Source organism: Cyberlindnera jadinii, assembly GCF_001661405.1.
Source record: "Cyberlindnera jadinii NRRL Y-1542 unplaced genomic scaffold CYBJAscaffold_11, whole genome shotgun sequence".
NCBI classification, from domain to species: domain Eukaryota; kingdom Fungi; phylum Ascomycota; class Saccharomycetes; order Phaffomycetales; family Wickerhamomycetaceae; genus Williopsis; species Williopsis jadinii.
The window spans coordinates 2,038-27,100 of record NW_017963662.1 but is presented as its reverse complement, the minus strand read 5'-3'; the positions used below and the strand labels follow the sequence as shown (position 1 = coordinate 27,100).

The 25,063-nt window shown below is 45.1% G+C and overlaps 11 protein-coding genes and 1 non-coding gene across 12 annotated transcripts; 7 read left to right on the top strand and 5 right to left on the bottom strand.

The window, feature by feature from the left end:
• Positions 1-346: 346 nt before the first annotated feature.
• NHA1 (Nha1p) lies at positions 347-3,010 on the top strand (the record flags this gene model as incomplete). The annotated part of the gene is made up of 1 exon (XM_020213768.1): positions 347-3,010. The coding sequence occupies one exon, from the start codon at positions 347-349 to the stop codon at positions 3,008-3,010; it is 2,664 nt and encodes an 887-aa protein (XP_020069295.1).
• A 317-nt stretch (positions 3,011-3,327) lies between these two features.
• Positions 3,328-3,409, bottom strand: CYBJADRAFT_t127. Its single transcript has one exon. It is a non-coding gene; the product is annotated as a tRNA-Leu (tRNA).
• Positions 3,410-5,466: 2,057 nt separating this feature from the next.
• CYBJADRAFT_168581 (uncharacterized protein) lies at positions 5,467-6,671 on the bottom strand. The gene has a single exon (XM_020215431.1). The coding sequence runs from the start codon at positions 6,513-6,515 to the stop codon at positions 5,628-5,630; it is 888 nt and encodes a 295-aa protein (XP_020069294.1). The 5' UTR covers positions 6,516-6,671; the 3' UTR covers positions 5,467-5,627.
• A 380-nt stretch (positions 6,672-7,051) lies between these two features.
• On the top strand, positions 7,052-7,764 carry PAM17 (Pam17p). Its single transcript, XM_020215430.1, has one exon. The coding sequence runs from the start codon at positions 7,068-7,070 to the stop codon at positions 7,641-7,643; it is 576 nt and encodes a 191-aa protein (XP_020069293.1). The 5' UTR covers positions 7,052-7,067; the 3' UTR covers positions 7,644-7,764.
• On the bottom strand, positions 7,764-10,100 carry VPS35 (retromer subunit VPS35; the record flags this gene model as incomplete). The annotated part of the gene is made up of 1 exon (XM_020216540.1): positions 7,764-10,100. The coding sequence occupies one exon, from the start codon at positions 10,098-10,100 to the stop codon at positions 7,764-7,766; it is 2,337 nt and encodes a 778-aa protein (XP_020069292.1).
• Positions 10,101-10,910: 810 nt separating this feature from the next.
• CYBJADRAFT_129771 (ATP NAD kinase) lies at positions 10,911-12,233 on the top strand (the record flags this gene model as incomplete). Its single annotated transcript, XM_020212872.1, has 1 exon — positions 10,911-12,233. The coding sequence occupies one exon, from the start codon at positions 10,911-10,913 to the stop codon at positions 12,231-12,233; it is 1,323 nt and encodes a 440-aa protein (XP_020069291.1).
• Positions 12,234-12,382: 149 nt separating this feature from the next.
• Positions 12,383-13,432, top strand: CYBJADRAFT_179452 (uncharacterized protein; the record flags this gene model as incomplete). The annotated part of the gene is made up of 1 exon (XM_020216976.1): positions 12,383-13,432. The coding sequence occupies one exon, from the start codon at positions 12,383-12,385 to the stop codon at positions 13,364-13,366; it is 984 nt and encodes a 327-aa protein (XP_020069290.1). The 3' UTR covers positions 13,367-13,432.
• A 528-nt stretch (positions 13,433-13,960) lies between these two features.
• Positions 13,961-16,096, top strand: MUB1 (MYND-type zinc finger protein MUB1; the record flags this gene model as incomplete). Its single annotated transcript, XM_020212864.1, has 2 exons — positions 13,961-15,102; positions 15,496-16,096. The coding sequence occupies 2 exons, from the start codon at positions 13,961-13,963 to the stop codon at positions 16,094-16,096; spliced, it is 1,743 nt and encodes a 580-aa protein (XP_020069289.1).
• A 134-nt stretch (positions 16,097-16,230) lies between these two features.
• CYBJADRAFT_114516 (uncharacterized protein) lies at positions 16,231-16,767 on the bottom strand (the record flags this gene model as incomplete). Its single annotated transcript, XM_020212167.1, has 1 exon — positions 16,231-16,767. A coding segment is annotated over one exon (537 nt), but the record flags the coding sequence as incomplete, so codon positions are not given.
• Positions 16,768-17,007: 240 nt separating this feature from the next.
• BNI5 (Bni5p) lies at positions 17,008-17,966 on the top strand. The gene has a single exon (XM_020217291.1). The coding sequence runs from the start codon at positions 17,098-17,100 to the stop codon at positions 17,863-17,865; it is 768 nt and encodes a 255-aa protein (XP_020069287.1). The 5' UTR covers positions 17,008-17,097; the 3' UTR covers positions 17,866-17,966.
• Positions 17,966-19,735, top strand: CYBJADRAFT_18803 (DnaJ-domain-containing protein). Its single transcript, XM_020217286.1, has one exon. The coding sequence runs from the start codon at positions 18,067-18,069 to the stop codon at positions 19,534-19,536; it is 1,470 nt and encodes a 489-aa protein (XP_020069286.1). The 5' UTR covers positions 17,966-18,066; the 3' UTR covers positions 19,537-19,735.
• Positions 19,736-20,957: 1,222 nt separating this feature from the next.
• On the bottom strand, positions 20,958-22,310 carry CYBJADRAFT_163441 (uncharacterized protein; the record flags this gene model as incomplete). Its single annotated transcript, XM_020213767.1, has 1 exon — positions 20,958-22,310. The coding sequence occupies one exon, from the start codon at positions 22,308-22,310 to the stop codon at positions 20,958-20,960; it is 1,353 nt and encodes a 450-aa protein (XP_020069285.1).
• Between the last annotated feature and the right edge of the window lie 2,753 nt (positions 22,311-25,063).

The following is a 25,063-nucleotide window of genomic DNA, read 5'->3' as shown; positions in this document are numbered from 1 at the left end:
CGACAGGTGGACGTCAGTGTAAACTAATTGGCTGCATTGGAAGAAGACGACGAACTACAAGGGAACGATAGAGTTAGAGTGTTCCTTTTGTTCTACTTTCTCACCAACAAATAGCTGTTCATCGCTGCCTAATTTTCTCCGCCCAGCCTAAGCCCCAGCCCAGCTCAGCCCAGCCCCAGCCCAGCTCAGCCCAGCTCAGCCCAGCCCCAGCCCAGCGCAGCCAAGCCCAGCCCAGCTCGCAAGGAGAACCTCAGAGGGAAGAGAAAAAAACAGCCAGTGGGAGGGCTTCTAGCGGAAGAACTTTGAAGACAACAGAGCCTACTGGAGAGAGTACGGCGAAGTAAGCATGGCGGTGTGGGAGCACTTGGACGTTGACCATGCTCACGTTGCGTACGCAATCATTGGGACGTTCTCTGCGGTGTTTTCTCTTGTTTCTCTGTTTGTGAAGGAGAAGCTCTATATTGGTGAGGCTACTGTTGCTGCCATTGCAGGGTTGATATTTGGGCCTTACTGCTTGAACTGGTTCACGCCGACAGAGTGGGGCAATACTGATCAGATCACACTGGAGATTAGTCGTATCGTGCTTTGTCTACAGATCTTTGCCGTTGCTGTGGAGTTGCCAAAGAAGTACATGCTGAGGCACTGGGTGTCTGTGTTTATGCTGTTAGTGCCTGTGATGACGTATGGCTGGCTGGTGATTGGCGCCTTCATCTACCTGTTGTTCCCAGGCTTGAACTTCTCGTCCTCTTTAGTTGTGAGTGCTTGTATAACAGCCACTGACCCCGTGCTTGCGGCAGCAGTGGTTGGTAAGGGTAAATTTGCCAGAACCAGGGTCCCTGGACACTTGAGAAACCTGCTGAGTGCCGAATCCGGCTGCAACGACGGTATGGCCTTTCCTTTCATCTATCTGGGTGTCAATCTCGTTATCCATCACGGTAATGCCCGTGAAATCGTTAAGGATTGGATCTGCGTTACTATTCTATACGAGTGCATCTTAGGTTGTTTCATGGGTGCGCTGATTGGTTACCTGTCAAGACATGCAATCAAATTCTGCGAGAGAAAGAAGCTCATAGATCGAGAATCGTTTTTGGCCTTTTACATATTCATCGCTGTGATGTGTGGTGGGTTTGGTTCAATATTGGGCGTGGATGACTTGCTGGTTTCCTTCGCAGCAGGTGCAGCATTCTCATGGGATGGTTGGTTTGCACGCAAGACTGAAGAATCCCATGTCTCTACCGTGATTGACTTGCTGTTAAATCTGGCATATTTTGTCTACTTTGGTGCCATCGTTCCATGGCCTCAGTTCAATGATGCGTCATTGGGTCTAAACGTTTGGAGACTGATTGTCTTGGCTATTGTTGTGCTCACTCTCAGAAGAATCCCTGCTGTTATGGCTGTGAAAGTTCTCATTCCAGATATAAAGACATGGAGAGAGGCCATATTCTGTGGTCATTTTGGTCCTATTGGTGTTGGTGCAGTTTACGCTGCAATTGTTTCGAGAGCTGCACTTGAAGGTGAACTGACAAGCCAAGCTACACCAACGTCCGAGCTGCCATCACCAGATTCGGAGAATTATTTGCTGATTGCAGTGATTTGGCCAATAGTTACGTTTCTGATCATCTCTTCAATTATAGTTCATGGTTCCTCTGTTGCTGCAATTGTGTTGGGTAAACATTTGAACACAATGAACATAACAATGTCCTTCACCACCACTAATGGTAACTCTTCCAACTGGATGTCCCGTTTACCGGAGCTGAAGGCAAATGGGCGTTCATTTTCCTTGCACAGAATAGATACGTTTGCACCAAAGTCATCTGGTGACGCTGGTCCTTTATCACAGACCACGACGGTTGAAACCTCTGGTATACCTGCGAGACCAGCTGGTGGTATGCGTATCAAGAAAGCCAAGAAGAGATTTGGGAAGAAGAAGCTTAAGAGAACAATCTCTGAGGACTCTGCTGATTTGGATATGGATAGGGAAAAGATAATGAAAGAAAGAGAAGCTAAAGCAGCAGCTTTTGCCCTTGGCTCTCAAAGACCAGCGGAGAAGGAGGAAGAAGAAAATGAGTACAACAGCTCTACAAAGATAGGGATTACTCCTGCGAATACGGATGCAGAAACAGTTCCATTTCCAAGTGCAGAGCCTCAATATCCAATTCACGAAGCAGATGAACATACAGAGGGAGTTAACGTCGGCACTTACAATATCAAGAGAACTCCAACCAATGCATACCAAGAGGGAAATACACTTATTGTTGAGGATCAGCATGGAGAAATTATGGATACTGCACATATGGTGAATGATGATTTGGGAGATAGATTGAGGAGAACTCTATCAGCTGCATCATCTGGCAATTCTCTACTATCACCTGTCAAGTCATTAGCACACTCCTTAGAGAGAATTCCATCAAGAGATCGACCAAGTAAGAGATACGTTGCTTATAAGACTGGTGATCACTTGATTATTGAGAGTGAAGATGGTGAAGTTTTGAGAAGATATGCCGTTCACCACCATGGACAGAAAGACGTGAGACCAAGAACTACTTCTCTTATTGGAGGTGTTGCAGGAAAGGCACTCTCTGTCGTTGGACTGAAGTCCTCTAATACCAATGACAGTAAAGCACCTACTGCCCAGAAGGTGATCCCATTATCTCCATTACAGTTGGAACAAGACCACAGTGAATCTGAAGAAGAGGAAGAATCCAGTGTTGAATTAGAGACCGTTGATACTAATACGCAGGGAGAGGGTGAAGAAGAGGAGACTGCTTTTGAACGACAGAGACGTTTGGCTGCGCTGGGTCATATCTCAACTCAGCACGAAAGTGAAGACGAAGAAGAAGATGTGCCACCAATCACTCCTGTTAGTGTTCATAGAGGTGGTACTGTTCATTCGATTACCCATGCTCTTATGCCACATATCGGTTCTTCTAGCAACAGCTCACCATCCAAGGGAACCACACAAGGTGCCACAGTACAATTCACAGACACCCCAAAGCCAAAAAAGCATTGAACTCCTATGCTGTGTTTGATCTTTGTCTCCGCTGCCTGATTAGTATTAAAGCACTCGATTATATTTTGTTCATTAATTTTGACTTCAGTTCGGTTTCAGTATTGTCTTGTTTTGATTTTTTATACGTTATATACGTTTCTTTTTTAAACAGTTTGACTCATTAATCTGACTTATACAAGAAATAAGACCTGTCGACTTCTATAATGATCTGATTAAATGGATTATAAAGCGTAGATCACCAGAATTGACTGACATGAGTTGTAGAGGATTATGAGAGTCACGTGACTGATACTCAAGAAAAAATAAAAAAAAATTAATGGAAGAGACGAGGTTCGAACTCGCGCAACTTTACGTTACCAGCACCTGAAGCGGGCGCCTTAACCACTCGGCCACTCTCCCTTTGGTTATGTTTGGGCTTATCATTCGTGCGGTATACAGTACAAACGGTAATACGGTGACAGGACGCAACTCATTAATACCATCTTTCAACTGTTACGAATTGATGAAAAGAGATTGTTACAATCTTATAATGCTACGAACGAGTTATTTCAGGACGACACCATGTTCTCAGAACCAACATTGACGGTTATCAAGCGACGCGTCGAAACTCCCGGTTTCATACATCAGGGCGTTGGAATAAACGCGTGTTTTACCATATCCCCCTTCCAAATCCAATCCTGCGAAACTCTGAGGTCGCAAGCCCTTGAAGATGTACAATCCCGGACGCGTTGTCGAACAGCTCAGATACGATGGAAGTCCAATCAATGTTGAAGGGAGGGGTGCTTTTCTTAGTCAATTGAAGGTTCAGATACTTCCTTGGCTATGTAGAAGCCCCGTCCTGTTGTAAAACATCGATAGCCAATTGAGAGCGTCGATTGCACCTCCACCCCCCTAAAATCACCAGATCGATTCCTCATGACATGGATGATTGCTGCGCCTACGTAGGACAGGTGGGTGCCGTATCTGGTATAGATGAATTGCTGAATCTGTCCATGCCATTAAGGTACTTAAAAAGGTTATATAGGCTGCATGTGTGGTTCCGACGGAACACGAGCTTGGTGAGATACAGTAGGAACCTAACCTTCTCACAGAGCCGTTGGGCAATTGACTACGTTAGAGTATATCCTTATTGTGTGCATGTCTTCGTATTCCATAGATAAGGCCTTGATCGAGCTATAATTGGGCAAAGGGTTCTAGGGGAGCAATTGTAGCAACTGTAGCAACTTAGACCATCATCAAGGGGTAAAATACCAAACACCAGCAACAATCAACGGATACGTGTTGCAAGCTTCACAACTGTGGAATTGGGTTCCCTCATCATGCACAATGACACGTTTTAGAGCTTGAAGTTGGGTAAGAATTCAAAGACGAGAAGCCTATGGGCCCAAAAAAAGAAACAGTGCAAGAAAAGAAAAGAGCACAGGCTCACTACGAGAGATTTCATTGGTCCAATTCATGCTCCAAGGATCTGCATACCCGAGACAGAGGGAACAGCGTCCACAACAGGCAATACAGCTGAGATCTATGATTATACAACAGTGTCTTCCAAACAGGCCACTCTGGGGAATGGGAAAGCAAACCCACCGTTGTCGAGCACTCCACCATTAGTACTTGTCCAAAGCTCGACGCATCTCCTTTAGCTCGGCATTGCCGAGAGCCAGATCTATGAACAAAGAAACAGACAAAAGCATGTTATACAATTACAATGGAGCACAGCATGGGCATACCAGACTCCTCGACAAAGTGCTCGCTCTATGCGTCATTGACTAAGTGGAATACCAATCACTCACATACACTGCCACATCTGGCCATGAACCTCGAATAGTAGTACCCACTGAAACAAAAAGCAATCAGGCAAGGAAAGGCACCATGCACATTCGACACGTCTCAAAGGGGAAATCAGTTTCTATAATTAAACCACGACAATGCCGGGAAAATTTTTCTCTGATGCTTTCCTGTTGCGTTGTTGACATTTTCACGTACCGTGGTGCATAAACAGGGGGACGAGAGAAAGAATATAAATACTGTGCGCAATTCCCGTTGTTTCCTCATACTTGTTTTGGTTCGAAGCTGAGTATCAACCAATTATCCTGAAAACAATGTCCTCTGCTGTTCCAACTCTTTCTCTCGTCCCAGCCGATGTCGTGCTTAAGGCTGCCAACTCCTCCAACACTACTACTTCTTCCTCTAAAGGTGGTGCTGAACAACTCAACATGAACTGGAAGACTGGTTCCTTCATGGGTATGTTGCTTCTTTCCCCAATTGTGTTGGGTCTCGGCTTGTAAGCGGACACTTCAAGGGCCACCACACTACCAGCATTATTGTTATTATGTTAAAAAAAGGACAGTTGTACGCTGCTTGTGCAACGATTTGTGATACCACTTAAAATGACCATGGGGTTGAAGTTTTTTTCTATTGGGGAGTTTATTTTCATTATTTGTTATAGTATAGTATCTCGATGATATAATTACACTGTTTTAAGGAGAATTTCCAAGTATCTTCTCTTGCTTTGTTTACTTTATTGTAGAGTTTGTCGGTGCACATGGGACAGGAGTCCAGATTTGTCCATGCGAGCGTTTGATGTTTCAGCCTCACAACACTGGAATCAGAAATCGGACTATAGCCACAGTGACTCTTTAAACCAATGAGCAATGTAGCCCACGGTGGTTTCCCACACTTGTTTAAACCTCAATTGTCTCTCCAGTTTCCTCTGATGCGATTCATATAGCCTTGCAGCCATCTTGTTTCTGTAGAGCTGTGCTTTCTCTTTAGAAATCCTCTCAAAGTCTCTGTACCTCAGATTCTTTGGTGAAACGTACTCCAAGAACTCACAAGCGTTGGGCCTGTTATCCTTGACGATATCGTGGTACGAGAGTGATTGGAAACATTCCCTCCATTTGGAGAAATTCCTAGTGTTCTTCAAATGGTTGTACACCTGGGTTTCGCATGCCGTGCTATTATTGATGTAATTGTACGTTGAGCACGTCATGATGATCCTCGTCCTCCATACTAAAAACGCACGACGTAGTCCCAGGTAGAACAATATGCTCTTGACACTTTCAATCTGATTCAGTGGGAGGCTCTTTCTCGTCTTAAACCTTCTCTGTTTCGTATGCACGAGCAAAGGAGCTTTAGGTATGTCCTCACGGTAGAGTTCTCTTATCGTTCTTCTCGTTGAACAGCTCGCGGAAGATGAAGTGATGGGGCTCAGCATGTATTGGAGATGCTGTGGACATCGTTTAATCAAAGGTGCGCTTGTCTTGGGACCAGGTGGTCTCCTCCCCAGTTCTTTGCGGAGTGCTTTTAAATCCAAATGCACCGGAGTTGGCAGTGCATCACTTACACTGGCACATGGTTCCCAACTTTGAGTCCTTATCGAGCCCCAACTCATATCCCGTGCTATTATCTCGGCAGTTCCATATTCTGAGCCAATTGATGCACGAGAGCCTTTTTCCAGTAGTCTTTCCCTGGCACTAAGCACAGTTTCTGACTTGGCAGTGGTCATTGTTCTTTACGGCACCAGTGATTCGTATACTAAGACGTGAAAGAGGAAGTTTCACAATAACCAAAGAAGTACACATCTATACATAGTGGAAAGGCATAAGAACTCACTAATACCCTCATCTAGCTCTATATACCACGTATACATAGCTGTAAGGGCTCAATGCTTCTCATAATGCCGACGCTGTACAGTTAAATGTTGTTTAATGCAGCTATCGAAGAGCCAAACACTGGGGATAATAGTTGTCTACAGAGAGCAATTCTTTAAGAGGAATAAACCGATATACTTGGACGTGAGAGGTGAGGTGATTCAATGCCATTGCACGTGCTGGACGTCCATCACAGAGGGAACTGGATCCTGAATTGTGATACTAGTTACACTACTGAAGGATTCAGCAGTAAGCAGTAGCAACAGCAATATCCGAGGCTCACACGTGATTATCTCCCCGGATCTCCCTAATCTCCCAAAAGTCTCCGTCCGCGGCCCTTTTTTGTACTTTCACCTAAACGACAACGATTACACAGCAAAGGTCTCAAGATTCCATCAACAACGCCAATGTTCTCGCTCAGTATCAGAAGTGCCGTCAAGAGACAACTGCTGGTGCGTCCATTCTCAGCGGCCACACGCTTGTGCCAGGTGGCAAAGGCCACGGAGGGAGCAACAGGACAAGGACAGCAACAACTGTCATGGGTTGACTTCTTCAAGCTTCGTCGTCAACAACGTCGTATCAACATCGCGTCGTCTGTTTTCACTGCGTTTATTGGCTCCACCGTGTCATGGTCGTTCCTGTCCAACGTGGAGATCGACCCTACGCAGATGATCTTTGGTTTTGATCCATTTATGATCTTCTTTGCCGGATTTATGGGTGCCACTGGACTGGGTTATATGTTTGGACCGCTTGTTGGATCGCTGGTGTTCCGTCTGGCCAACTCTTCAAAGATTGGCCTCTACCAGCAGAAGAACAAACAGTTCTTGGAGAAGGTGTTTGCAAAGAGAGTGGACCCAAGCTCCCAGAGTTTCAGCAACCCGGTGCCGGACTACTACGGTGAAAAGATCGACAACATCAAGTCCTACAGACAATGGTTGAGAGATTGTAACGCCTACAGAAGAAAGGCCAAGGAGTTCTTGTGATCTTGCTCCACTTCTTTCTTATTTCTTTTGCAAGTGTTTATAAAATAAAACTGAAGGAAATAATCTACTGTATATAGGAAATTGACGGCCCACACAATATTCACTTGATCAATGGCGTAGCTACCATGTTATCAGTTGGAATCTATCATCGATATCCTTCTGAGATGTGATGTACTCCAACGTTCTCTCAAAGTGCTTCTTTGGGTTCTCATTGACACTGTTCTCCTGCGATAGGGTGTCAATGTTTGTCTGGATCAGCTCAATCAGCCCATTGATGTACTTGATGCTGATGCTCTCATTGCCATGGATGAAGTAGTAGAGGCATCTGTTCAATATCTCAACAAACAATTCGATAGAGACACCGCTATCCATACACATGTCAGCGACACGCAACGATCTCTGAAGACATTCCAACACACGTTTGCCATCTCTGTAGAATTCAGTGACACCTTCCTCTTCCCCAAGGGCTGGGATTTCAACACCCCACCATAAGTGTGAAGCCAAGTAGACAGCACGACACTGATCAGGCTTCTTCAGCAGCTTAGAGCTGTGTAGTGCTGTCTTGGTGATCAATGTGTCGTAGTTATCACGAGAAAAGTTTCTGCACTGTTGTAAAGAGCCAGAGATCGAGACGATGGCCTGGTACTGAGAGCGTGAATCCGAAATAGACTCCTCATAGATGGTGAAGCATTGTGCAAAGAATTCATAGGCGAATTCCTCTGCCTGGATCTGATCAGCGATAACAGCAGATGACAGATAGAACTTGAAGCTCAAGTCGCTCAAGCCAACCCTGTAGAGGTCATTGATGATACGGGAGATGAACTTGAACAACGAATTCGTCAGATCTCCGTTCTTGTTTCTCCGTGCAAGTCTCAAGGTGTTGAAGAACAAAGACGGATAAGTGTGTCTGATGTTTCCCTCAGACAAAACACCCTTAACACTTGTCAATAGGTTGGCATGGACATTCGTATCCTTGTTCCAAACCAAATGGACCAATTTGGCCAGTTTTTCTTGTTCGTTGATATAGTCCAATGATTCTTCGCCGTTGGCATCCTGTTCCTTATCCACACTTGTTATTATCACTCTCAACAGCTTAAAAATCCCCGTAACGTCGTCAACTGTCTTGATTTTGATGCCCTGGAGGAGTAGTTTATTCAAAATCTCCAAGCTTACACTCTTTTGAGTCTTCAAAGTCTGCGAATTCAAAAGGTTGATGAAATTGGACAGCTTCAAAACGTCCAACAACTTTGGATAGAGCTTTACAGGTGTTAATAACAACTGTTCAAAGTCCTGTTCTATCTCAACGGTTGACGAAGGATCAACGTCTTTGATCTTGTCCGTGGCGAATTTGAAAAGCTGATCAATGTTGTCGTAACAACTTGGATAATAAGCCAATGTTAGTCTTGAAACCGACTCTAAAAGCGAGCCAATCTCTTCAATGGACAATTCTCTAGACTTGTCCAACTCATTGATGTAGAACCAGAACTTGTCAAAGAGATTGAAGTCCAACTTGAACTTCTCATGTTGCTCAGTCCCATCAGATATTGACAAGTCGTTGATCTCTTCTCTTTTGGCAAAGTCAGTGAGTCTATTAACGAGTGTGATCAAGACCTTTCTCAGGCTGACGTTTGGATTTAGATCCTTAATACAGTTCAAGTACTCATCCAGAGTATATAGATGGTACTCATCTGGGAACACCTGGATAACAACGTCCAAAAGATATTCCTGTGCTAAGACATCCTTGCACTGAATTATCTGCTCTAGGACAATGGGCAGGATCTGTGTCTTGTAGTAATCCTTATCGTTATCCAATTGGGACAGTCTAACGAGGTTTGAGCCCACAAGAATCCTCAACTCTTCCCTTTCCTTTGTTCTTTTAGCCCTGTCCTTCGAAGGACCTTGGTGTTGTAATCTGACCCATAGTTTATTCATCTCGATGAAGTTCTGGATGACAAACTGGACAGACTCTTGGGATTCTGGTAACAAGTTCTTTGTTCTCTGCTGGAGATAGTATCTCAAGAAGAGACCCCTGATAGGGTACTGAACACCACGGCACATCTCAATCATGTCCTTCAAGATCTCCTGAACGGGAGCATCTTCAGTGGTCATATAGACCGTACCAACGGTGATCATGAGGTAGAGCCTTGGAACAATGTTGCCAGCGTACTGCACCAGCTCGTACAGATCAGCCAAGTGGTGGTGCGGGTGTGTATCTCTGAGATAACCCGCAAGCAGGTTCAGCGAGTCAAATACCATAATGTACAGCTCATAGTACTGCTTGGGTGTCAGTTGTGATGTTCTCAACTCCATGAGGAAGTTCGACGCATGCTTCAGGGCATCCATCAGTTTGCCTCGAGTTTCAAGGCATCTCTTCATCAACTGGGTCTCGGAATTGATTGTCGCAATGGCGTCCTTCAACAGTTGTGCCTGCTCCTCGGTGCTCATAGTATCAGCCATGTCTACCAACGTGTTCAGCTTCTTCAGTATGTCAAATGATTGGAAAGAACCGGGAAACGACGGTGTGCTTCGGTATGCTCTCTTGCTATAGCAATATACAACACTTTGGAGCAATAGGATTGGTCCAATTGGTTGTTGTAAGAGGAAACAGTGATTGAAATGTATCGGAGATTCGAAGTGTAGTACAACTCACCCGGACACCTCACCCCCTCTCCCTCGATAGGAGGGACGGCCAATCAACCCAGACACCACGGGGATGATTATATAAGCTCATATTACATAATCGCACATCCGAACACCAATTTCTTCTGGGCCCTCGTCGTTTATCGCCGAGACTGCCCGGGACCGGGGGAAATCAGCGGCCCTTCAAAGTGGGAGCCACCCTTAAACCAGGAAAGAGCATCCATGGTTTATACGACGTTTATACCGTAAAGTAAATAACTATTTTCTTTTCAAGTGCTGTGATTGCTTACTGTATGAGCTCATAGTGCGATTGAGAAACACTACAGCAACAGCAAGGGAAGTGAGCCTTTCTATATTGACATATTGGAGCCGAATCTTCTTACTTTTAAAGGCACTATTGAGTATTGAAGAGAGATGTCCGTATCACCGAATGATGATGATGGTAAAAAGGGGTGTTGCACTCCACAAGAGCCTCTTTCGAGGTCTCGGGTGGGTACAACAACTGATTTCAAGATTGTTGATTACCATGGGGCTACAGGTAGTAATCTCAGCCTGAATTTAGATGGACGTGTGGTGGAGCCTATAACACCTGGATCATCCACAAGCCTGTCGAGCACTCCGTTGCCAATGAACGCACAGAGGAAGTTCAGCATTGGGAATAACGCTGTGATACCGACGTTGTTGAATGCCCAATTGAATCATGTTGACTTGTTTGACTTGGAGGAGTCCCAGCCGTTGGAATTGAAGACCAATAACAAAAACCAGTTGGACATATCCAAGTTATGTCTCGAGCATAAACTTTCAAGCATCTCTTCAGCTCTGATGACGAACAGTCAGCTGGGCAAAGTCATTGGAGGGATCCGTGACTTGGAGCAGACTTTGAATAGAGTCAATATCAGATCAAAGATGAATCACATCCTGATAGTGACCAAGTTACAGGATCCTGAGCCTGTGAAATGGGCCTCGACCGTGTCAAAGTTCCTCCTGGGTTATAACGATGAGATCAAAGTCTATATCGAGGATAAGATTGAAAACTCGGCTGTTTATGACATTGAGAGTGTAAAGAGTGTGAGTTCAAGTGCTGCCTCAAGGATAAGGATATGGCAAGCAGACAAATGCTTTTACAGACCTGAAATCTTTGACCTTGTGTTAACATTTGGTGGTGACGGTACGGTGCTATATGCATCTTGGTTATTTCAATCAACAATTCCTCCAGTGTTGCCGTTCTGCTTGGGGAGCTTGGGGTTCCTGACAAACTTCAGCGTGGCAGATTTTGAAGAGACTCTGACCAGGATCATCCAAAAGGGTTATCAATGCTCCATCAGAATGAGATTCGAATGCACGGTTATGAGATCAAAGCACCCAGATGATCCAACTTACGATTTGGTTGAGGAAGTTGGCCAACTGGGTAAAACTGCAGATGCCACGCACGACATCGAAGAGACTTACACCGTGTTTAACGAAGTTGTTGTTGATCGTGGTCCAAACTCCACCATGACATCCTTGGAGATGTTTAGCGACCGTGCTGCCTTGACCACAGCAGAAGCTGATGGACTGATCATATCAACACCTAGTGGTTCAACAGCATACTCCTTGAGTGCAGGCGGCTCTCTTGTGCACCCTGAGATTCCAGGGATCTTAATCTCCCCAATCTGCCCACATACCTTGTCTTTTAGACCACTCGTCATACCTGACAGTATCGTTCTTAGACTGGGGGTGCCATACGATGCCAGAAGTACAGCGTGGTGCTCATTTGATGGTAGACAACGTGTTGAGTTGTTCAAGGGAGATATCATTACAATAACTGCAAGCAGATACCCATTACCTTGTATCAAGAAGCATGGTATCCGTGATGATTGGTTTGAACGATTAGGCTCACAGTTGCATTGGAATGAGAGAAAGCACCAGAAGCCTTTTAATAAGTCTGGCCTCGACTTAAAGGAGAAATGATGCATTCAAGCTGTATAGATCCGTGTGTGAGTTCCACCACAAAAGCTCAGTATATTATAATGACACAAAATGCCCCAAACATACAAATCAACACTCTTTGTTGATGTTGATGTTTACTTACTGTACAAAGAGTTGGCGCGTGGTTGGCGATGTCTGCAATAAACAGTATACTTCGAGTGTACCAGGGCTCATCAGCTGTGAGCGCGTCTGCGATGTCAACGGTTTCTCCATCGAGTCTTCCATTAGATGAGTGTTTATCTCAAACCGGAGATGGAGATGGCATTGCTCCGTATGAACCCATTGATAACCTCCCCACAGCCTCTCGTATAGATGAGCAAGGTGACGGGTTGAGCCCTAAGCCTGTGCCGAACAATCTATTCTTTCACTCTCCTTTGAAATGGTTCATGAAGCAACCACATGGTGAAGGATACTTCACAGATGACAGCGCGCCTGAAGAAGCCAATGCTAATGACACAGAGGGGGAGCACGGGCAGCGTGGCGAACAGCCTTCTGAGGAGCACAAGGAGTACCAAGACAAGGAGAACGTAGTGGACGGTGCCGTGATATTAGTCGATGGCGAGATGGACCCGATTTACGAGACATACGTGAGATATGTGTACTATACGCATGGGTTTAACGATGAGGAGCAGCATCAGGAGGAAGATATGGGCGACACACCTAGAGCCACACCTATAACCTACGAGACGGGCCAAACCGTCACACCGGAAGAGTACAAGAAGAGCTCTCCGCAAGGTGCTAACCATTCGTCAATGGGCTCGCTCAGAAGATTGAGGACAAAGACCAAGCAATTCTTAAGACAGATAACGACATACGAAAACCACGGCGAGACGGGTAATAGGAGCCACTCGTTGCGGAAGTCGTTGGGGATGAGCAAGTGGATTCACGGCAAAGACGACGACTGCTTATTCAGTAATCCTGAGTTCCAAAAGAGGCTACAAGAGGGCTCAGTGGCATCGCGTCGCCAAAGCGGTGAGCCAGTCACTGGGAACGATGAGAACGCTGAAGCTGTTAATCACCACCACCATGAAACGCACCGAACCTTCCATTATTGGAAGGAAAAGCTGGTTAAAAGGGTTCACAGCTTCCTGTCACTGAAGGAAGGGGTTGTATAAGCTGCTTTTGTATACATTATCTATTGCTAGTTATCAAATTACCGTGGTACTCTGCCTATTCACAACACCAGCCTCTGTGGTGGAGGCGTATGTAGCTTCAAACACCGACCGCAAAGGCTCAGGTCTTACAGTTAACGGTTACGCCACACAGGTTACGTAATGTCACTTTTCTTCTGTCCGCAAAGCATTTCATCTGATCATGTCCGATTTCTGGTGATCGAGCGGCAAAATCGCGGTGGAGGGAGGGGGAGGCGAATCGACAGACCGAAAAGGGAAGAAGGAGACAAAGAAAAAAAGAAACGCACAGAAAGCGGAAAGCCAGAGAAAAAAAACAACAACTCATAACGAGACATTTTGTGATAATCTAAAGGGGATTTGAAAGAAAGAAAGAGAAGAAAAATAAAAAACAGACATAAAGACGCCACTGCAAGACATTTTTTGATATAAAAGTCCACAAAAAGGGTTCACTGGGACATTATACACAACAGGAACACACTCACAAATTTAACGTCAAACTCCCCCCATCCGTTGGATCAACACAGCAAAAGGAAAGCCGCCGCCACCGAGGAGAGAACCATTTGTCTGTATGTTGTCATGAGAGAATCGAACAACAAATCAATCACGCAGAACAGAGCTGCGGTTTCGATCACCACAAACCTCTACGATAGAAGAGCACTGGATGCTACGTGTGATCGGCCGCTGGTGAACTCGCTGAACCATCTGACGTTTCTGACGTCGTCGTCAGCCAAAGTGCGCGAGACGCTTGCGAGCGATGGAGGGCTGGAACGGTTGGTGTCGATACTGTACGAGTGCAGGAAAGAGGATGCTGATATGGATTATGTGCTGGAGAGGCAGGCGAAAGGCGTTGATAAGTCGATTGCGGAAGAGAAGCGAGACGCTCTGATTGCGTGGAAATGGACTTTGGCGTTCCAATGCCTGGTGCTGATTGGCACCAGAGGCACGGAGAAGATTAGAGAACGGGTGGTTCAGGCCGGCATCATCCCCATCATCGCCACGGTGCTGGACAACTACCTGCTTGCGACGAGAGATTTCGACTCGAGGACCGATACGACGCTGAGCGATCGGTTCATTGATCTCGTCCAGAGACAGCTACAGATACTACAGAGACGTGGGAAACAGGCTTGTGCGGAGAGGCTCAACGATGACGAGGATTTGAGCACTTTTGTCGATTCCAATTCTGAGCTGCACAGCTTGCTGGGAAGCGTACGGAATGAGCATGGCTCAGGTGGCAACAATGAACAAGACGTTGAGGTGATGCATAACATCTCCGACATCACTGCTCAGCAGACTCTACACGACGTTAACAATACGATTACATCACCAAGGTTCTTCTTGAGGGGGATCCTGGTTCCCAAGGACGACGATGTTGTGTGGTCGCTGCAGCTTTTGGCGTTCATTTCGAAGTATTCTTATCTAAAGAGTAATCTACAACATACTCACCTGGTGGAGTCCATTTCCCTAAGGTCTTTGTTGAAGAACTGCCATAGTCCAGCCTCTATACCTGCTCTGGACAAAGACGACGACCTGGAGATTGAACTAATATCAAACTTGTCATCAGATGAGAATGAACAACAACAGCAACCAAAGAGCCAACATTCAACACAGTTTACACAAAATTCATCACAGATCACCTCTCAAAACACCTCGTCGGCGTCGTCATCGCAAAGGTTAGAACCGCAGACCCAGCCGAATTCCGAGAACTCCATCCCCTTAACGTCATCAGAGGATGTCCATATCCATATGACGAACTGTTCAAACGAAGAGTTGGTTGCCGCAAACCCCAAGGACCCACAGCTGATTCACTCGGGAGAGTTTGGATATCTCTTGCACGATTACACCTCTAGTTCATCTCCGAAGTTTGGTGAGGACGATGATCCATGTTGTTCAACTTCACGCACACCTTCAAACGTGAGTTCAAGCTCAAAGTCTAGTTGTATTACCAAGTCGCTGCTGAAATCGATCTTGAAGTTTGAGAAGTGCTGTAAACGCTGCTCCTTCAAGGACGAGACATCAGCAGTTAACAACATACAAGACTATACCTCTAACGAGGAGAAGACCTTGAACTTTATCGAATTGGGATGCAAGCTGAACAATTTCTATTCCAAGAGGTGTATCGCTTCAAAGATTTCATCCATCAAAAGATCAATATTCGAAAAAGACGAGTATCTACAGAAGTGGGACTACGATACCTATTTCTTGACCCATTCTCCCGAGGATGACTGTCAAACCAAAGAGAACTGCATTGAGGAGCTGAACATCTTCCCATTGGTGGAGAAGTTCACCGTTAAAACAGTCAACACCTCAGACATATGTTATTGGGCTGGTGTCACGATGCGTAACTCGTGTCGTAAAGCAGAGAGTGGTGTCAGACAGTGTGCATGTTTCGACTGTGGTAAATGGGAAACCACTCCACGGCAATTTGCCAAATGTCGCCGTTGTAAACGTACCAAGTACTGCTCCAAAGAGTGTCAGTTGAAAGCGTGGGTTTACCACAAGCATTGGTGTGTTGATTCCAACTCCACCTCAACATCAGGCCATAGCCATGGCACTACGAGCTCAACAGTAACCACAACCACAACTGCAAACGTCACAGGACAAGAGAGTGGTGATTCCCCTGCAGTGGGCACAACTCAACTGCCCCGTGATGACGATACGACAGTACCAATGACGACAGCAACGGCAACTACACGTTTAAACGAAAATCTATAATGCCACGAGACAATGAAAAAAGGAAGCATTCACTTTCTCTTTCTATATAAATCTTTTCATTAGTTTCAAGTAGAAGTTGCCTTCGACTTGGCCTCCAAGAGCTCTTTGAACCTTGGGTTTGTCTTTGAGTCCTTCACCAAGTCCAAGGCCCTTGACCAGACGTTACCCTTTGTATAAAAGGCGTCTCTCTTCTCCAAGAATGCCTTCTCGGCATCACGAACCTTTTCAATGTTGTCATCCTTCTTGTTGTTGTACTCCTCATAGAAAGTCTCCAGCTCCTTGGAGGCCTGTTCTCTAGTCTCTTTGGTCTTTTTATCATTTGCCTCGTCACGTTCTTGAATCTCTAGTTGATAACGCTGTCTCCATTCTTTAACGGCATCTGACTCTGTCTTTGGAGGGTTGAAGGCTGCTTCACCAAACTCTTCCTCCTCTTGTTCTTGCTGTTCTAACTCCTCGGACTTTTGGAACTGGTCGTTGGACACCTCTGGGAATTGCTCTTCGAACTGTTTGACCTCGTCTTGTTCCTGGTCTCTTAAGAATTCCTCGTCTTGCTCTGTCTTGAACTGTTCAGCGTCGTCACCAAGAATCTCCTTCTCTCTTGCTAGAAAGTCCTCGTCCAGGTTCTCATCGCCGTTGGTAGGAACGTCAATCTCAGGGAATTTATCAGCCATTGTCCTTTGTCCTATGTCCTTGTTCTTTGTCTTTTGTCCTATGTCCTTTGTCCTTTCCGATGTTGATTTAAACCCCCCTTTTGAATTTACCCGCCCACCTTGTCCTTCCACCGAAATCCACCGCCTAGTTTTCCACACCCAGACATCCATTCCAAGAAAACGAAAAAGGCGTCTGGGGGGTCTCCATCGGTTCTTACCCGTTGCAAAGTTGTGCGCCAGCGCGGTAAATTGTCCAAGCTTTACCCGACCTTGTCCAAAAATTGAAAACAAGAAGGCGTATAAACAACGACTAATAGACAAACAGGATAGGAGTAGATAAGAACGGCAAAGATGAGCGAGCCTAGCACACCACCCAATGAACAGGCGGAGGACAAACAGCAAGTTGATACCACAGACGAACAGATTGATAATCTACTACGCGAAGTTGAAGAGTTGAAGGCTTCGAGTCCTATTAAACCGATTCAACGCGACGATGATGAGACGAGTGATGGGGAGCGTGAAGTACAGAAGGATGATGTAGCTTTATCTGATCACTCCAGTCACAGGGATAGTACTACACAGACTGATGTTGATGTTGTCGATGTCGATGTCAAGGCGACGGTGGGCGATACCACTGCCAATGGCGTCAAAGAGAACGGCGTTATTGAGAGCACCAACGGTGCCAACAAGGCCAATGTTGAACCTGCTCAGCAGGCTAGAAAAGATATCCCCAAATCAGTCTCACAGGCTCTATTCACACCACTAAAAGTGATGAGAGTACGTGAAAGGGACAGTGCGCCAAAGTTTGTTGGCATCAAATCAAAGGACGAGGACGAACAGTCGCGTAAGAAGATCGAGTCGTTACAACAACGCGAACAAGAATTGGCCCAAAAGACACGTAAATTGCAAAAGGAGATTGATTACCTCAACAACCTCATCGACACAGCTGGTGTTTCAAGCGATTTAACCGAGCTTCGGAAGCTTAAGTACGCAATTGAACGCTTGAACAGCTTCCTGGACCAAAAGGAGAAGGAGAAGTACGAGGTTGGGATCCAGTTGACTCGAGCACTGAGGAAAAGAGTCGACAGCGGTGACTATGGCGAATTCTGGTCCAATTGATTGTATTACTCCCTCTAATTATAACGGACTCTCTGCCTCTGTCCCCCGTCTCTCTGTAGATAGCGTAGTGGCCGAACCGCATTTCTAGAACTCTGTGGAAACTTTTTGGGCGGCGAACTGCGATGGGCTTTCTCTCTTTAAGAGCCCATTGGAGGCATTACACGTTCTGTGAAGGTTGTAGTGTTGTTAGCCAAGTGACCAATGAACAGACAGAGACTTCTTTCAACGTTAACCAGGACCACACGGTCATTCACCAAGAGTTGTGGGACAAAGAGACGTGGTGTATGGGCGCCGGCGCTGGTGTCCCGCCGTCAATTCCACGCTACACAGATCAAGAGGTTGGAGGACCCATACAAGACCTTGGGGGTGGATAGCTCTGCCTCGTCGTCGGAGATCAAGAAGGCGTACTACAAACTGGCTAAGAAATACCACCCGGATATCAACAAGGAGCCGGATGCAGAGAAGAAGTTCCACGACATCCAAGGCGCCTATGAGATTTTGAGCGACGCTGAAAAGAAGCAGCAATACGACCAGTTTGGTGCGAGTGCGTTCGACTCCAACGGTAATCCACAGGGAAACCCATTCGCAGGTGGTAATCCATTCGGCCAAGGCTCACCGTTTGGGTCTCAGGGCTCTCCGTTCGGCTCTGCGCAAGGATTTGGAGGGTTTAGCTTTGAAGATTTGTTTGGACAAGCGTTTGGCGGTGGTGCTGGTCGTGGTGGGCGTGGACGTGGAGGTGCCGGTTCCTCCTACGTCCAAGACATCAGGGGTGACAACGTTGAGATTCTCAAGAGACTGACTCTAAAAGAGGCCATATTTGGTGTAAAGAACTCCAAAGTGGATTACCAAGTACTGGATACCTGTGGTACGTGCCATGCCTCAGGTTTGAAACCAGGCAAAAAGAAATCTACATGTTCCTCCTGTAACGGTACCGGTTCCACTACGCACTACGTCCACGGGGGATTCCAGATGGCTTCTACTTGTATGTCTTGTGGTGGTACGGGAGTTTCGATATCGCCAGGAGATGCCTGCTCTTCTTGTCATGGTGAAGGTGTTGTGTCTGCCAACAAGACTACTGAGGTTGATCTACCAGCTGGATTGACGGACGGTATGAGACTAAGAGTCGGTGGAGAAGGTGACGCACCGAGGGCAACTTCAGGTCCGGGGATTAACTTATCGAAGGGTGATTTGATCATTCGTATGGTTGTTAAGCCGGACCCAAGATTCAAACTCGACGGCTCGGATATCGTCCACGAAGTGGAGATTCCTTATACGACTGCTGCCTTAGGAGGAACCGTTGAAGTGCCAACCGTGGATGGACCTTCTGTTAGACTGAGAGTTCCATCAGGCACAGAGACCGGATCGGTGCTATCAATTAGTGGGAAGGGATTCCCAAAGCGCAATAACCTGAACAACAGAGGTGATATGAAGCTGAAATTCCGTGTGAAAGTATCAAGACCAAACTCTCCAGCTGAGAGGGCACTGCTGGAGGCGCTGGCTGATCAGCTGGGTGACTCCAGTGCAACTCGTACTGAAGAGTGGAAGAGCAGCAGCTCAACAGGAAATGGCTCATCGTCGACGTCGAACTCAGAGCACGACAATTGCGAGCCTCACCATTCAAAGTTCTTGGACTTTTTGAAGGGAGCTGCTGATAAGTTTTTGAAGAAATGAGATCACACTCTGCTGAAGTGTTACAGTTGAACCTTTAGACCAAAAATCGAAACCACCCGTGTACATATTCCAAAAGGTAAAGTAGCCTCATATTACATACTGAAAGCAGCCTTTACCTCGTTTCCCACCCAGCTCAGTGTAGTAGCTTAACCCACTTTAACTTGTGTATGCAAATAAAAGTATAATTCATTCAGCCGGATACGTGAATAATGATTAATAATGTCAGCTTGGTTATAAGCCTTGGTGCTTCGGTACATGCAGTGTCTACGACATATATATGGCATTATGTATGTGACCCTTCCAATACGAGAGCATGATGAGTTGATCCCAAGACATAGGCGTAGACGAATATACTGGGAGATCATATCTACTGTTTGTACTGGAATCATCGGCAAAGAACCACCGTCGTGTATACATGTTGTCACCTTGTTGGAGCTTTGTCTACATCAACAGGTTGAAAATGGAAAAACAGACATGTCCATGGAAGATTTGGGACAATTCGTACAATTACGGACATTTTCCCATGTTAAAAGTTGTGCTCTGCAGACAGATCGACATCACCAGCGCATTCTTTCCTGCGTGTGTGTCCTCTTGTCCATTTTTCCCGGGTGCGCGCCAGACAGATTTGGGTTTGTCTTGTCTGTGGAAGCAGAAGCGTAGGCAGAAAAACAAAGTTTATGTATCTTGCAAAATGTGAGTACGTATTGGACCCTCAATTTTACGATTCTATTTTATAACTGGAAGAGGCTACAGGGATGGACATCTCGTTTCAGTTGAGGTGAATTTGGACGATTAGTCAATTATTACAAACCAAACCACTGCGAGAATTTACCTTTTTTTTTCCTCCCACAATAGAGTTGATCACACACTCTGTTCCGTTGAAGCGTTCAAAAGTCCGTGAGTTTCTTTCCCCTCCAGACTAGCGATAACTATGACAACTTCACTGATGACACGTGAAACTTTATAGCTCCTTATGTAGTTGTAGATCCATGCTCGTAGTGTTAATAACCACGCAATGACGTCCATGTAGAGCTTCATGCATAATACACCTTAATCTTGACAATGGGCCTAAGATCTGGACAATGTGTTCTCATTCAAGGTGTGCAGGCCATCACGCCAGCTCGAATACTCACACCCCAGCATTCTGCGCTTCATAGGGGTTCGATCACGGCCTGCACGCTACATAGAGACGATTTACTGCTATACAAAGCGTGAATAAAGAGACAACTTCTGTATATATTATGAATGCACATAATACCGAAAACAAACCGAGAACTGAAGATTATAGATAACCAAAAACAAATACAAATCAAAAATAGCGTCCCAAGAAACAAATTAAAAAACCCCATCCCACGTTTCTTCTTCTTCTTCTTCTTCTTCTTAATGTACAGCACAAAGCGTGACCAATTGAACAACAGGGGTCAAACAGAAAGAGGTCCAGTCTCTGGTGCTTGTTCTGATTTAACACTATCGTTATCCTGGATAGAAGGTAATGCATCACGCCATCTCTGTCTAAGATCAGGACATATGTAAAGACCATCTGTGCCTTTTGTCGTGATGTGAGCCAACCATTCATCAGCAGTCATAACCTCACCACATGGGCATTGTCCACTGTAGTTCAACTTCTCATTCAATCCGTTAAATCTCCTCACTTTTGGATCGTCGAATGCAAAATGGGCATGAAGTAAATGTTTCTTGTAGTCATACTGTCTGTTGAAATACCCAGATTTATGAGCACAGTTCTCTCTTGGGTAGATGCATTTGAAACGTGACACAGACTCATGGATTCTCATGTGTCTAGACATGTCTCTTGAGATTAAACGTCCACACTTATGACATGTCTGAGCCCTTGGAACCTTGCGCACATTGGATGAAGTTGAGGAGTTTGATGTTGAAGAAGATCCAACAAGGGTAGAGATAGAGGCTGAACTGTTGTTCAAAGAATTGACAGTGCTCTGTTGACCACTAGTGTAATGACTGCTTACACTGCTGAAACTGCTAGTACTCAAACCTGCAGATGGAATCATATAAGGCTGCTGAGGTGGGAAATATGTCCCTTCTGAGACAGTTCTCTGAATAATAGGCTGTGATTGAATCGGAGGTTGTACCTGCTGAGGAGCTTGTTGGAGTGGAGTTTGTACTTGTGATTGTGATTGTGGTTGTACTTGTTGAGCTTGTTGCACCTGCTGGACCTGTTGTTGATGCTGTTGGGCTTGTGGAGCCGGTGTGAGTTGCCCATCAGGAGTCTGAGATATTGGACCAACTTGTAGAAGTTGATGCTGTGGCGATGGGAAGTAACGTGGCTCCATCTCATAACTCGGCTTGTACGCATTATATGACTGCTGTTGATGTTGTTGTTGTTGTTGTTGCTGTAGCTGTAACTGTTGTTGTTGCGCTTGCATCTGTTGCTGTTGCTGTAGTTGTAGCTGCTGCTGTTGCTGCTGTATCTGATTCGACTGCAAGTCATTGGTTTGTTGATATGACTGTTGAGGCTCTGAGATTTGCATTGAAGCGTAGTTTCCTGGATAAATGGGTTGCATTCCACCTTGCTGCTGCTGCTGATATTGTTGTTGCTGCATCATCTGGAAGTTCATCTGCTCTTGATACCTCTGTTGGTCTCCAAACGTTGCCGGTGCCATTGCCGTTGTATCGTACATATTCATTGTTCCGTTTGCGGTGTTGTTGATCGAGATCTGTGACGATGTGTTCGACTGATCATTAGGAATTCCCTGCTGCATAGGAAAGTGAATTGGCCTCACGCTCTCAGTAAGCATATATCCTTTATGATACCTTAACAGACCTTAAAATGAAAGAGGTAGTGTTGGGTTTATCTGAGTCAACTGGAGGCACTTCTTGTTCTTGTTTGCAACCGTTCAAGATAATACCATAAAAGATCAGACGATTATCAAGGGAAGACAAAATGTGCAGATTTGTGACGTTTTTTTCCAATCAAATAGAGAAATAGTGTGTATAATATATGGCCCAATTAGTATTATCACCACTGTATAGATGGTAAAAAAACGTTGGTAGACAGATATATTCGAAGAAGTATCAAAAGAAAATAAAAGAGAACGCACAACACAGGCGGATGCCTCGGTGCTTATATGTGCATTTTAGGCCCTCTCGGTGTGATTAAATTCTTTCATTTTTCTTTGAGAACCAAATTGCCGTACAGCCCTTCTTCCACTGTGTGACAAGTTCCACTGAACAGGCTGATTCATAGTAAAACTTTTTTGTCCTTCTCTCAAGGTCCCACGTCTCTCTTGTGCTTGTACTTTCTGACCGTACGGCGTACAGAAATCGACGTAACCAGAATTTAGGTCCCGGTGGAACTAGGCATCAGAGTCGTCTCGATATGAACGAACTTCAACGTACATAGCACATGAACTTACACACATAAAGGGAAAAAAAGGAAACTTTCTCTTTGGGATGTACCACTTGCTGCCTGCAGAGTCCAAATTGCAATTGTGTGTATAGAGTTGGGATAACCGAACAGCATTGCTTGTGTGTCTAGGTTGTACAGTACTTAAGATAATTGTGATACATCCTATTCCTAGAGATTTTGCTTTAATATTATAGCGAGGTCACCATCACCTTAGTGGACTTACTATGATTTAGCCCCCTTTAGCTCCGTGACTGTGGGCAGGTAGAATAAAAACAAGTTGTAACTTTCATAACCCCAACAGAACCAAAATAAAAAGAAAAGAAGCCAAAGGGTGTGTTTTACGTGTGCTATCTCATATCTATGTTATATGTATGAGACTGATGGTATGCGGGCCAGAATTGAAACACACACGCATATGCAATGCACTGCTTAAAAGGACAAAAAAAGAAGAAAGTAGGCAGATCTGAACAGCCTGAATTAACCGTTGTCAAAACTTTCAAAGGCGAAGGATATTTCGTGGTCCCTGGGCCCGTCAACCGTAACATCAAACTTAGGGCGTATTTAGATCAAATCAGAGATGGGGTTTGCGAGCCAAACGTGAAGGTAAGGAGGAAGGTTAAAATCCTAATTTCCACTTCGGGGGTCTCTGTCATGAATTACATGAGCGCTGTATATAACACGAGGGGACCTAAGAAAAGGCAGAGGGTAGCTTTTTTGCCGTGATAAATTGAATTGTACACGTCTATAGCATGAGTCGCTTGTTTGTACATTTCTACACTTGAAGAACACACCACTGAATTGAGAATATCTCTTGCACTTAAGACCTTTCGTTGCGAACCCGGTCTTCGTCAGCATTTATGCACATCACCATGCATGAAGTTTCATGTATGCGGCTATGCACAATCTGCATGCGGGTGAATAGAAAGTATAATTCCGCCTCCCTGTGCATTATCTGCATACATTTCATGTGTCTGTCTCAGTCATCATTAGTGCTGTGGTTACCAGTTAAGCATTGTATACGGCAGTGCTCTGCCTTGTTTGTTCTATAATGAAGTAGCAATCCCATAAGTGAGTACCTTCAATGTCACACTGGGGATTAGAAATCTGTGTAGTATTTAGGGATTCGGTATTATATGAGAGTGAATGAGTCTAGTGTTTGTGTCAGGAGTCAGAAACGTGCATGAAGATCGTTCAAAAATGTATTTACACCAATGAATTGCTAAATCGTATACTCCATGGGATCGACCTTGATTCATAATATCAAAAGAAAGTGGATGTAGACAACACGGATACATGTAGCTATATTGCAGCAGGGGATTCTGTACGAGAATTGATCAGTCCGGTTGTCGTATTGAGAGTATTTCCATCAATTAAAATTGAAGCGGATTAAATTGTCATATCAGGCGTCCTATCACTAGGTACAAACGGCTTTTTCTATACGATCCGTGGAAATGTGAAGATAAGATGCCTTTGCAGACCAAAAGGTCGATCACAAGAGACTTGTGCCGCTGGATCAAATGGAAGCTGAGTTGACTCTATATCCTGTGATCTGCTTGTTGAACAGTTGAATATCAGCATGGAGTACATACAACATTCAATTCGGCGAAGATCTCTGCGTGCCAGAGGGTTTACATTTTGCGCCTTGACCTGTATTAACACTGATCTTCTGTCGACGAACCACATATTGCTTCAGTTGGGGTATCTGTGTCTCTCGAGGGAATAGTACCCAAGTTCTGATCATTTTGGGTGTTTTTCCATTGGTTATGGACCAGAACAAAAAAAAAACACTCAAGGAAACAATTGTCCGAATATCAACTCATTTCGTGTTTCTATAGGAGTCGAAAAAGTACTAATGGTAGGCATACAAGCTAATACTGTGAAATGTCGGATACTGAAAAGGTATTGAGTTCCATGAGTGTGTTTTGCTTGCCAACTACCGCCCCATTACGTATATAAGACAGATCCGAGAGAAAAAATATCGAAAAATGTTTTGCCAAAGAGTACGCAGTTAAAAAGGCCGCAAATACTCTAGGTTCCACTCAATTGGTTAATAATGCACAGTATCAACATATACACCAATAACTGAAAGGTATACAAGCGCCTTTCCTAATTGAGATGAATCATCAGTAAGCTCGGATACAT